The sequence below is a fragment of the Heloderma suspectum genome, chromosome 13 (genome assembly GCF_057233095.1).
Source record: "Heloderma suspectum isolate Gila_16-S chromosome 13, 16-S_ref, whole genome shotgun sequence".
NCBI lineage: Eukaryota > Metazoa > Chordata > Lepidosauria > Squamata > Helodermatidae > Heloderma > Heloderma suspectum.
The window spans coordinates 9,094,030-9,107,616 of NC_139470.1; the positions used below are offsets into that span (position 1 = coordinate 9,094,030).

The 13,587-nt window shown below is 45.8% G+C and overlaps 1 protein-coding gene across 1 annotated transcript in view; it reads left to right on the plus strand.

Annotated features, from left to right (window-relative positions):
* The window catches only part of TMEM132C (transmembrane protein 132C), a 291,113-nt gene that overhangs the window by 190,261 nt on the left and 87,265 nt on the right, over nt 1-13,587 (plus strand). Inside the window, exon 5 of the mRNA XM_084820472.1 lies at nt 5,221-5,407. Within this exon, the coding sequence (XP_084676598.1) occupies nt 5,221-5,407 (187 nt within the window). The remainder of the gene's footprint in view (nt 1-5,220; nt 5,408-13,587) is intronic.

The following is a 13,587-nucleotide window of genomic DNA, read 5'->3' on the forward strand; positions in this document are numbered from 1 at the left end:
AACAAAAATCATACATTGATGCAGAATGGGGTCAAACCGACTACAGTCAGAAAAATAAGGACCTGAAATTGACAGATTTGCCTGTCCCTAAGAAATAGCATTAGATATGCAGTGCCAAGTAAGACTATATTTTACAAGTTCCAAGAAGGAGGCTAACAATTGGTGGCAAGGTCTGAAATTGGGGGAAAGCAAAAGCCCCGCTTCTGTTGCCTCTACTTGCCTCACAGGGAATGCAAGCTGAATATTGCTGTGTCCAAACTAGGAGGTAGTTACTCACCTTTTACATTGTTCAGTGCAATGGTTGTAAACTCAAGTTCGTGCCCAATATTATACAATTCCCCACAGCTGCTAGTCTCCCGGAGCCAAATTCTGACTAAGATGAAATTGCAGCACTTTAGCCAATTTCTCCAAGGGCAGAGTTCGTTTCAGGATCTTATTTCATTTCATTTCATTCTGGAGGCTTATGTTGATGTCTGAAACTGCTACTGTGAAACTACTGAGAGCCAGCATATCGTAATGGATAGGATGCCGGAGTTGGAACAGGGAGATCTGGCAGTCGTCAAACTAGTTTGGGAAGCGAAAGAGCTTTGGACTTGACTAGAGCAACTCCAGCTGTCCTTCGGAGCTCTCCTAGGTCCTGAAGTACCTGACTGAGTAACCACCTGTAAACCAGCTTCCTACCACTTTCTGTTGATGCTGCTGCCCACTGGGTGTCAGTTTCTGGAACCCACAGCATGCAGCATCCCAGCTCTACCAGAATATGACACAAATAAAATACATTCCACTGGATATACACAGCCAGACTGCTGTGGCTTTGTTTAATGTCATTTGTTTTAAAATAACTTCTGCATAAAACAGGCAATTAAAAACAGAGAGAGGGGGGGTAATTACACTGAAATTATGACTTCCAGCAAGCATGTTAGTCTGTTGCAGAAAAACCCAACAAAGAGACTTGTAGCAACTTAAAGACTGACACATTTATTAAGGCACATGCTTTTGTGGGCTAGATTCCACTTCATCAGATATACAAAGTATTATCTTTAGTTGGCAGGTACATATAAATATACACATGAGTACAGAGGTGGGGTGGGAGAAAATGTAAGAAGGTAAGGATAAATGACAGTGAAATGCAAAAAAAAACAAAACCCTACCATCTGTGAAAATCTAATTAAAGCTTATATCTAATTAAAAAAAGCACAGTGACCATTCGTAACAGCAGTCATTGGTGATAATCCAATCATCTTAGAATTTCTAAGTAAATTAAGACTTGCGGTGGGACAGGAAACCATTGTCTCTGTTCATACCCAAATGAGCCTTGTGATTAGTTTGAATTCAGTTAGCTCACACTGCAGTCTCCTTTTGAGGTTCCTCTATAGGGGAACAGAAAGGGGAGGAGTGAAAGCTACTGGAGACCACTGCTTTCTTCTTTACATCGATAAACCATTGGATCTGTCCTCTCCTGGCCTTGACAAGTTGCTCCAACAATAACTGAGGCCTCCCTGAACCCCTTACACCTTGAAATACAGTTCAGCTCTCTGAGGTTCCACCCCTTCCTTGAGATTTTGAAGGGGTAGGCCTCTAGGTCAGGGCCTCATGAACCCCTCTTCCTCTCTGGATTCTCTCCCGGCTAGTTGCTGCACTTACATGGAATGTCTGGGTTTCTGATGTGGACAGGATCAGTCTGTCTGGGGACAGGTCAGGCTCTGAGGATACAGGCTCCAGATGTCCGACTCCAGGGGCCCCTGGATTGAAGGCCTTTGATCTGACAGGTTCTGGGTTTGGCCTTGTCATAATGCTGGGATCAGGGTTGGTCTCCATTTCTGGTGAAGATGGATCAGTGGGTCTCCTCATCTGAATCGGAGTCTGAGACCAGGTTGCTGTTCTGGGCGGAGGTCCAGACAGGGTCAAAAATAAATTTCCCTAAGGGGAAAATGAACCATTCATCCACATCTTCCCTTGTTGTGTGTTCTGTTATCACACACACACACACACACACACACACATTTTCTTAGTGTCTTTCACTGCAAAAAAAATGCAGCACTTCAAACCATTTTCCTGTGTGGCAGCTTAGGTGGTACTGGTTGGATGAGAGTGGCTGGACCAGTAGCCTACTTACTGCTTTGCAAGTAAGGATGCTTGAAGGACCACCATCACTCATTTCAGCCTGACCACACTTTAAGATCAACAAGAGAGGCCCTTCTCCTCTGCCCACCTGTGAGAGCAGTTAGGTGGGTGACCGGCACCTGAAAGGGCCTTCTCTGCAGTGGCCCCCACCTTCGGAACAAGTTGCCATCAGGGGTCAGCCATGCTGTATCATTGCAGGCTTTTAAGAAGGCCTTGCAAACATATTCTTTTACCCTGGCCTTCTCCTGATAAGATTGCTATTGTTACTGTTGCTGGTTTTTATCATTGGTCTTTATGGCTGTTTTTATTGTGTCTATGCTTTTTGTCACTTTAAATTTTTGAATGGCCATGTGTTTTATTGTTGTAAGCCAGCTTGGGAAAGCTTCTGCCCTGAAAGGTGCCTAAGAAATATTTCAAATAAACTAGGGCGCAATCCTAATGCTGGCTGGGGAATGCTGGGAGTCGTAGGCCTTTTCTCTGTCTAAACCTGCATAGGATTGCGCTCTTAATTAATTAAGGAATTCGACCTTTGCAAATCCCAGTACAAAATGACCATGGTCTGCACCTGCTAATCCATTTCTTGCTTCCCCCCTCTCACCCTCGCTATGTTAGTGAGTTTCACCACGCAGACAATTTCTCAGACTTTCAAATACTATTTCTCAAGTGATGGAGGATTGTTATTTTCTCCTCGCTTTTTGCTTAGAAGTAAATGTGCTGCAGTTAATAGATGAATCTGCTGGTATTATCCACTGTTCTTTTGCATTGCACACAAGTCCTACTACAATCTTCAACTCAAAATACATATCAAGATGCATTTAAAAATGTGTACTTCAAGAGAAATTCCACTTAGAAATGCATATTTTGGGAGAAAATGCATTTTAACATCTGTGTTCAGATGCAAGTTTTCATGCAGATCTTTTTTTAAAATCATCATCATCAACACAAATGTAAGTAGAAATGTGGATAGAAAAGACCGATGTATGAATACATGAGAAAGTGATGGGGAACTTAAACAGACTTCTTTATCCTTCCCTGTTTGCAACTGTACTGGATGATCCCAAGTGAATCCAGGTCCTGTTTTAATAATGCCAATGACCTTACTGAAATGGAAACTTAAAAAAACCAAAAAACAAAAACATCAATGACAACAACCATTGATACCTTCCCTGAGAATTCCTGAAGAGGCATGTTTTTCTTAACGGTAGCCTCTCTCAGAAGCTTTAAAGCCTTTAAACTGTCCCTATCACCAGTGGAAGCTAATGCCGCTTTGCTTTCAGTATCAGCAGAGAGAGAATTCCACATTGGGTGAATGCTAAACAGCAAGTTGACTTCTCACAGGAACAAAGAGATGGCTGGGGGGTAGAGAGAAAAGCAAGTGTGTGTGTGTGGGGGGGTATTTCTTGAAAAATTGGCTTAAGTGTTTTATTGCCTATGCTCTAAGAATTTAGAGGAAATAAAAATACAGACAAATTAAGAGAGAGAGAGAGTGCAAAGCACTAGCTGTGTAAATGATAGCTGATGACAAAAAGATTCCCAAATAGCATCTTCTCTGTTGGAGGGAAGTGCAGGAACTAGGAAGGTGTAGATTTTAGGGATGTCGGAGAATTTCACCACAGATTCCAGAGAGGCTGAATGCCAGCGCATACGGCCCCCTGGAATCCATGGATGAATGAAGCCACCCACCCTGCCACCCCACGAACTGGGCCCGGAAAGGAGCCTACCTTTGTTGGCCATTCCAGTGGTCCTCGAATGGCGGCCGCATTTGTGGCCACCATTCACCTCCTTTCGAATGGCCGTGATAGGCTATGTAAGTATTTACATAACCTATCACAGCCTCCACAGGGACACCATTTGTGCCCCTGTCTTTTGCCGTGATAGGCTACGTAAATATATATGTAGCGTATCACGGAAAAAGACAGGGACGCAAATGGCGGTGGCTACGGCGGCCGCCATTTGTGTCCCTGAGCAGCCCAGTGGCCAAATGTCCAGCTGCGGGTGGCCCCAGCCAGCAGCTCCATGGAGTTGCCATGGAGCAGAGCCGGCCAGGGGGGATTCCAGGGGGAGGGATGGAGTGCCTCCCCACCCACCATGGATTGCCCGGAGTGGAGCCAGGTAAGAGTTTCATACATCCCTAGTGGATTTTGAAAAATCTGTCCCATCTCCATTTTGTGGATTGTCAGGTGCCACTTGTTCCATCATCTGCTTGTTGGCGGAATCAGATTCTTTCCGATTTCACCAATTTGCACAAATCCACTTTTGTGCAAATCCATATTTGTGCAGATTCGCTCTTGCACAAATGTGCAAAGCCTCCCCCAAATGTGAAAATACCCCCCAAAAGAGTGTTTTTGTTCTTCAGCTTATGGGGAAAATGCACATTTCGGGCTGGTGGGGTTTTTTTATGACTCCAAACCCCAGCCCTAGAGGAATCCCAACTGGAAGGAATCCCAGCTGGGAAGAATCCCCACTGTTATTGGAGATAGCAGTACAGATGTGGGCAGCAGGGGACTCAGCTGATGCTCAGAAGATCATCCACTCCTCCAAGTACTGGCTGAGTCCCATTCTCCATGCTGAGAGAGGCACAGAGCTCTCTGCCTCTCTCGGGACAGAGAATGGCAAAGAGCTTCCCTACACAAGCCATTTATTGAGCACTCATCATTCTTTACTCACGAGTGTTTACAGATTCTTTAGATAACATCATGACCCTCCAATTTCACTTCTATGTTTTAAGAGCACTTTCCTGGGTGGTCTTAGGTGGGGAAAATGGAGTGTTATTTGTGAAAGTGAAAGAAAACATGTTGTCCTACTTGTGTAACTGCATGATTGCACTATAGTACAGTGCCACCTAGAGGCTATTCAGCAGGAAAGCAGGAAAGGAAAAGCTCCTTTTGTAGAGCTCAGATCTCAATTCACTGCCCCCTCACAAGAATGCACCCCCAGAAATCCCCCCTTTTCAACCACCTCCTTAGTGAATTTGAGCTAAAAGTTCAAATATTTGAACTTGCAACTCAGCCTTACTGAGGACACCATGTTCGTCCTCCTGACCATTGTAATACCTTCTCTATTTTTCTTCTCCCCCCCCCCTCGCTTTCCTTCCAGAAGTAACAGCAACATGTTCAGTGAGGTCGTGCAGTTGAACTTTGAAATTGCCAGCTTCAGCAGTCTCTCAGGCACGCAGCCGATCACCTGGCAGGTGGAATACCCCCGAAAGAGGACAACAGATACAGCCCTCTCCGAAATCTTCATTTGCCAGAAGGACCTTGTGGGAATTGTGCCACTGGCAATGGTAAGCATGGGGGTTTAAATTGGCTTTCATTCTTACATATAAGTCTTGCAGCTGGTTTAGAGTGAAAACTGCTATTTATTTAGTTATTTAGTTATTTATTACTTTAAAAAAAAATCCACCTCTCTTCCAAAGACCTCAAGTAGCAGTGCATTGTCTGTCCAAACATTCCCTACATCTTATCCTCACAACATCCCTATAAAGCTAGTTAGGCTATGAGAGGGTGATTGGTCTGAGGTCACAGGGTAAGACTGCAATCCTATACCCCGCTCATAAGAACATCAGAAGAGCCCTGCTGGGTCGGACCAAGGGTCCATCTAGTCCAGCATTCTGTTCACACACTGGCCAACCAGCTGTCAACTGGGAACCCACAAACAGGGCATGAGCACAACAGCACCCTCGCACCCATGTTCCCCAGCAACTGGTGTACGTAAGCATACTGCTTCTGATCTTGGAGGTAGCACATAGCCATCAGGAATAGTAGCGATTGACAGCCTTCTCCTCCAGGAATTTGTCTAACCCCTTTTAAAGCCATCCCAATTGGTGGCCATCACTGTGTCTTGTGGAAGTGAGTTCCGCAGTTTTACTATGTGCTGTGTGAAGAAGCCCTTCCTTTTACCTGTCCTGAATCTCCCACCAATCAGTTTCGTGGGATGACCCCAGGTTCTAGTATTTTGGGAGTGGGAGAAAAATGTCTCCCTGCGAGTAAGCCCCGTTCAACTCAGTGGGGCCTACCCATGGGCAGAGATGTATAGGATTACACTATAGCTAGGTGCCTGGGCCTCCCTAGTTTAAATCCACCACTCTAACCACTTCAGTGCACTGACTCTCCACTGCTATTCAGGACTCATTCAGCTGAAAGATAGCTCTGTGAGCTACAGCATTCACACTGGAGCCATGTGCAGATGTCCTCTTGATGTTCTCCACCCTATTTTTGGGCAGAGAAATTGAGGTGTGTGTGTGTGGGGGGGGAGAATTTCACTGAATTTCTCCAGGGGAAGGAGAAATTCTCAGTTCCTCGGTGGTGGAGCTGACCATTAGCAGTGGTTGTAGCACAGCTTCTTTCTTTTTTGCTCGGGATTTTTGTTTCTTGTGCTGCCACTGCAAGTGGCAACATCAGCAGATGTGTGGGCAGCCTGGTTACCATTGTACATCCTTCACCATGCCCCATACGTAGTGTCATTCAAGGGCATAGTGTGTGGGGGTGGGGGATGGGGGGAGAGGCCACCACAAAAATGATGGAGAAAATTTGATAGTGGCCAGGAGGTTAATGTGTGCTTTTTCTTTCAATTCTACATCTTATCTCCACTGCTTTGCAGCCTCCCAGGCTGCCTGCACTTTCTGATATGAGAAAGCCCTATGGGAGGAATGACCTCATGATGTCCTCCCCTGGGCTTCAATTGTAGTGTGGGAAACTGAGGAGGTGATTGCATAGTGAAAGACAGCACACTCACACAAACTCCTTGTCCACCTCACAAATAAGGTAAGCACAAGAACACTGAACCCAATCCATGAGAACTTCTCCTTTGAATTTCTATTCAGAAGCAATTTCTCTTCTATAAAACAGAATGAGAATGGTCAGAAAATGTGAAAGAAATTTTTGGCACAGCACTAATTTATATCCATATTGTACATTCTGAAAAGCAATATAGGAGTAGTGTAGTAGGGTTGGCAGAAAAATCCATAATAGAACCAAATGACTTCAGATTTTTATATATCTGACCTGTGGGTTCTGCAGCGGAGTGGCCTTTCCCCTGTTTAGTGGATTCCTCAAACTTGAGGATCGTTTTCCTAACCTTAGGGAATTTTGTGCAAATTTTGTCATAGAAAAATACGCAAAAAACTTAAAGAGCAGCCGAAAATGCACATTTCCCCCATAGGCTAAAGCCTGAAAATGTGCATTCGGGGGGATTTGCACATTTTGTGGGAATTTGTGCATTTTTGCATGTGTAAATTTGTGCAAATGTGAATTTGCACAAATTTGGAAACTAAAAAAAATCCAATTCCATTGATAGGCAGATAGCAGAATAAAAGGCTCCTGACAGCCTGCGAAACACAGATGGAATGAATGTTACACTACACACACATATATATATATATATATATATATATATATATATATATATGTGGATTTTACTCTATCTGTCTATCTATCTCCCTACTTGGAAGTACATCAGGATATAAATGTAACACAGAGAGAAATAATGGCCTTCTTTCTACTTGATTTCTCCTCCAATCAGAATCCAGACTGGATGTTATGTTCGCAGTTATGACCATATGAAGCTGTCTTTTTCAGAATCAGAACATTGGTCCATCCAGCCCAGTACTATCTATTCTGATCAACAGCATCTCTCAAATGGATCACACAGTGATTGGGATGACACCACAGTGCTGTGTAGCCACACAGATTTGCCTGATATCACTGATGGCAAGAGAAGCCAGCTGTGAATGAGTGCAAGGGAAGGCTATGTGAACCCAAACAGCCAGACAGGGAGTTCCAAAAAATGGTTGACAAAAAGGTAAAACATGTTTATGAAAAAGAAAAAAGCCAAAAAAATGTTTATGAAAAATTGAAAATACTTTTGGCTTAGCCCTAGTTAGAATATTTTAAAGAAAAAATATATGGAGTTTTCAATGGTAATCATAAGCCCATGGAACATCAAGGTGATTTGGAGTAGTTGAACAAAAATAAAATAAAATCAGACTTCAGATTGTTACCAGGACACTTCCTAAAAATACGCTTTGAAATTCCTTCTTAATGCTGAGTGCATCTGTTTTTCTGCCATGCCTAGTGATAAGGCTTGGCACAGACAGTAATGCAGCACACTAATAGTATCCAGGTGGATAAGGTGCCACTTTTTAAAGGCTTTGCTAGCAGGATATGACTAGATAAAGAGAATGTTCATGGCTTTCTCTTCGCTAGCTCTGCAGCTCCAGCCAGGCTCCTTTTTATTTCTTCTTCATTTGAACGTTAATCTCCTGCCTAGCTGATTACCTGGCAGTTCCCTTGTTCAGAATTGCAGAGAGAGAGAGAGAGTCAAAGGGAAAGTTTGATGCTGCCATCTGCCAAGAAGTCAAAATTGCTCTGTGCATTCAGCAAATCTAAGTACCGCCAGTTCTGCATTAAAAACGAGGTCCCCACAGTTGGTACCAAGCATGTCCCTTTCAGCCAGATTGGGATATTTACAACTTCACAGATGCTGCAAGAGGTCTGGTCTACAGATGGAGCAGAATGAGGGCATAGAATCCTAGGAGGAACAGTGAACTACTCTGCAGTTGAAAAAAGAAAATCCCAGCACCTCAGGGGTAAACATGTCAGCCTAAGCTGGTGCCACAATTGATGGGTCCTCAAGGCACCCTTCCTATGTTGGAGGGGAGCCTCCCTCCCAGACATGGCCTAACCTGGCAGCACTGTTGAGTGGCTGTACACTTCCTTTCTAGATGTGCTACAGTGCCTCAGGGCATCTAAGACAGCATCACAAGAACATAAGAGCCCCACTGGGTCAGACCCAGGGTCCATCAAGTCCAGCATTCTGTTCACTCAATGGTCAACCAGCTGCCCATGGGAAACCCACAGGCAGGACAGCCCTCCCACCCATGTTCCCCAGCAACTGGTGTACATGGGCATCCTACCTCTGATACTGGGGGGAGCATATAGCCATCAGGACTAGTAGCCATGGATAGCCATAGTTTAACTACACACTGGGTGAAGAAGCCCTTCCCTTGATCTGTCCTGAATTTCCCACCAATCAGTTGAATCTCCCACCAATCACACAAAAGGTAGGAAACCACCAAATAATTGGTCTTTGGAAAAAGGGCAGCCAGTCTGGATTATTTATTTATTTATTTATTACATTTATATCCTGCCTTTTTTCCTTCTTAAGGAACCCAAGGCAGTGTACATAATCCTTGTCCTCCTCCATTTTATCCTCACAACAACAACCCTGTGAGGTAGATTGGGTTGACAGTCTGTAACTGGCCCAAAGACACCCAGTGAGCTTCCACGGCCAAGTGGGGACTAGAACCCGGATCTCCTGACTCCCAGTCCAACGGTCTTGCCACTGCACCACACTGGCTCCCATTGTGATTGTTAAGATGGCCCTTGGGGTGGCTATAGTTAGAGGCCTTAGGCCACAGTTTAGTTGCATCCAAAACCAGTTTGGGATTGACTGGTGTCTGGGGGAAGCCCAAGAAGACATCAGGCTATTCAGCTCAGGACCAGGAGATGTGAAAGACCACCTCCTCCTGTATGAACCTGTCTCAACCTATATACTTCATCTGAAACTCTGATGTGATGTGTCCCGCCTCCTGGAGAGGTGAGTTAGATCAGAAGCTGAGACAGGGCCTTGTGCATAGTGGCACCCTGGTTGTGGTACTTCCTTCCCAGAGAAGTTAGGTTGCCTCCCTCATTAGTGGCCATTAGACTACTGGTAAAAGTGATACTGTTCCATTAAGCTTTTGCTGATTAAGCTGCTCTTTCATTTTAGAAGGTTCCACTCTTTTTTATTTTAGCTGTTCTGTTTTAGTTTTCTTTGGCATTGTTGTCTTTTATTGTGTTGGTGGTGTTGTTTTAAATGTCCTCAGGCACTCCTCAGGCAGGTGGGAGGGGGGGCTTCAGAAATATTTTACAGAAAACAAATAAATATTGCAACAGTACAGACCAGGCCTCTGATGGAGAAACAGCAACGCCATTCGAATTCCTCGGCTTGACCTCCTCCAGGGCCTTCATTCCGTTTCTGTTGATAACTCGCATGGCAATCTTGGCTGCCATAGCCAGACCCTCCATCCTGGTGAGAAATGCTCCCTTGCCTTGCCTTCTCTTCACTCTGATCTGGCAGGCGAAGGCAGCAACTGTGGGCACATATGGCGGCTGCGGTACTTGGCAGCGGCTGCGTCAGAAAGCATCGCTCCGTAATGTCGTTCGCACATGGCAGCATCTGGGGCGGGAGCTGGCTGGCTGGAGGCTGGCCAGTTCTGAAGTTTCTCCAATATCTTCTGCTCATGCTGCCGCAGCAGCTGTAAAGTTGCCCGCGGGGGCTCTGTTGATGGAACTGGCGTATGGAATCGCTGTCTTTTCCGAGACGAACGAAGGCATTAAGTATCACTTTCCCTCTTGGTTGTCAAGCTGTGGCTTAGAAGAAGGGCTGCATAAAAAACCCTGCTGGAGGAAGATCAAGATGAAGAACCTCAGGGAAGAACTCAGTGACCAGTCGCTGGACTTCCAGTGTGCTGCCCTAAAGACAAGACAAGCCTCATCCCATCTGTGTGCAATAAGCTAAAAACTGGCTACTGCTTGCTCACCTTCCAGCTCTTCTCTCTGTCCCTTCCCTTGGATGTGCTTCAGTGATGTCACAGAATGTGCATGAACATTCTGACTTCTGGAGAAGAGAGGGGAAGGGACACAGCCATTGTGGGAATGATGAAAATCGGGCAGCAGCTAGTAGGGATCTAAAAGTTAGTTGCAAATGAAGGAAAAAGGAGCACTCATAGCTCAACAATAGAGCACATGCTTTGCATTCAGAAAGTCCGAGGTTCAGTCCCCAGTGTTTCCAGTTAAAAGGACCCCAGGAAAAAGGATTGCCAGAGACCTTCTGGAACTTTGCAGCTACAGAAAAGAAAAGGGGGGGAAAGTACAACACAGCCAAGGAAGAGAGGGACACCTGATTTGGCAACTGTTTCTTCCCTCTCCTCCCTTGCACGTGCTGCGACAACTCCGGAAGAAAGGGAGGCATCCATTTCTGTTCACATGATGGACAAAATTAACCCATCTCATTTATAAGGGTGAATGGTGAGAAGGATTATATTCATAAGGACAAGAACATAGGAACGTAGGAAGCTGCCTTAGTCTGAGTCAGACAATTGGTCCATCTAGCCCAGTATTGTCGACACTGACTGGCAGCAGTGGCTCTCCAGGGGTTCAGGCAGGTTTCTTTCCTCACCCTACCTGAAGAAGCCGGGGATCAAACCTGGGGCCTTCTGCATGCCAAGCATGTGCTCTGTCACACTGAGCTATGGCCCCTCCCTCAGAAGAGCCATGCTGGATCAGACCAAGGGTCTGACTAGTCCAGCGTTCTGTTCACACAGTGGCCAACCAGATGTCCCAATGGGATTCTCCAAAGATTGTCTCACTGCTCATTTCATGCCTGATGTCAGGTCTGTGAACCCCCCTTCCCCCACCCCGCACCCCTGTGTTGCAGTAAAACAGAGACTCGAATTTCCAGTCAACACTCCTTTATTGTGCTAACAGCAGCCTTTCAAACTATTTGAGTCAGTAGGGTGTATGGATTCTGTAAAATCCATTCCGTCTGTGTTTCATGGATTGTTAGGCACCTTCCATTCCATCAGCTGCCCATCGATGGAACTGGATTTTTTAAGTTTCTGAATTTTAGGGATGTACGAAAGTCACTTACCTTTTCGCAGGGGTGCTTCGCGGTGGGAGGGAGGCGCTTCGCTTCTCCCCCCAAAGTTCAGGCGAGGGGGGGGAGCCGTCCCGCCTTGCTCAGCCAAAATTCAGGCCGGGGAGAAGCGCCCCGTCTCCCCGGCCGCGAAAGTGTAAAACAAAAAACAAACAAACAAAAAAACCCCGTGATAGGCTACGTAACAATTAACGTAGCCTATCATGGCTAGATCTCCAAAGTCAGCCATGATAGGCTACGTAAATTGTTACGTAGCCTATCACGGGTGACTTTGGAAAAAAAAAAAGCGCATACGCAAATGGCGGCGGCCTATGGGCGCCGCCATTTGCGTAAGGAATGCAAATGGCGGCGCCCATAGGCCGCCGCCATTTGCGTACGCGCTTTTTTTTTTCTTTTCAAAGTCACCCGTGATAGGCTACGTAACAATTTACGTAGCCTATCATGGCTGACTTTGGAGATCTAGCCGTGATAGGCTATGTTAATCGTTACGTAGCCTATCATGGGGTTTTGTTTTGTTTTTAACACTTTACCTTGTAATGGCGGCGGCGGCAGCTGGTCGGAAGACCGGCTGCCGCCCCTGCCCCTGACGAAAGGCCGACAAACTGCCGCCGGGACCCGCCGCCGGGAGGGACATTCGCCAAAGGTAAGTCCCATCCCGTGGGGGGCAGGGGGCGGAGAATTTCACCGCCGATTTTGGGGGGCCGAATGCATTGGCACTCGGCCCTCCGAAGATTCAGGGAGAAATTCTCCGCCATCCCTACTGAATTTGCTCAAATTTTCACATGCAAAAATGCACAAATTCCCTCCTAATGCTCATTTTCATGTTTTAGCCTATGGGGGAAATGTGCATTTTGGGCCATTTTTTTTTAAAATGCATATTTTTCTATGATGAAATTTGCATAAAATTCCTGGTTTTTTTGCAAAATTCCAGACTGCTGGAAAAACAGTCTTCAAGGCTGTAGAATCCATCTGACGGGGGGGAAGCCAGACTGGTGCAGAATCTGAGGATCGGATTCATCAAAATCCAAACTCATTTGGTTCCATTGCAGATTTCTTCCACATCCCTAGTAGAGGCTAAGGACTGCCCCCCAGGACTTAATTAGCTAAATCTGAGTTCTCGGTTAAGGAAAACTCCAGTAGGGAAGGGAGTTGCTGCTCAACTAAATATAAGCTACTTCACAATACCAGAATGGCTTTTTGAGCTCCTCCTTCAGGGGAGGTCCTCACTCCCTTGCCTCTGGTGGGTGGCTGGCCTGGCAGAGCACCTCCCTCTGCTCATAAGGTCTGCCCTCTTGGATCAACGGTGGACTCTTGTGTCTGCCAATTCATGCCCACCGCCCCTGAAAGAAGCTGATTTCCCACAGTGGGAGAGGAAGGTGGTATCTGACCCGCCTAACTGATATACTCTTGGGAAGGTTCTTTGCTGGTTCCTGGAGAGTCTTCGGGAATTCCCTCCCTTGCCTTCTGCCCCAGCTGTTTTTTCTCCTAGCCCCACCTCTAAATCAGAATCTTCAGACTCAATAGGGAGCCTGGGCCCAATCCTGATGCCTGATTCCAATTCCTGCTTGCAATTGCTGCACATAGTCCATGCAAAAGGAAACTCGCACAAATAGAGCATCAGTTGAACGGGAGATTTGCACAAATCCCCCCAAATTTCCTAATTTGCACTAATTTCCTCCATAGACTAGAGCAGGGCTGATTCAGACTTCTGGGGGAAATTGAGCAAATTGAACTGGGAATCGAGAATGAAGAAACAAGAGCACATGT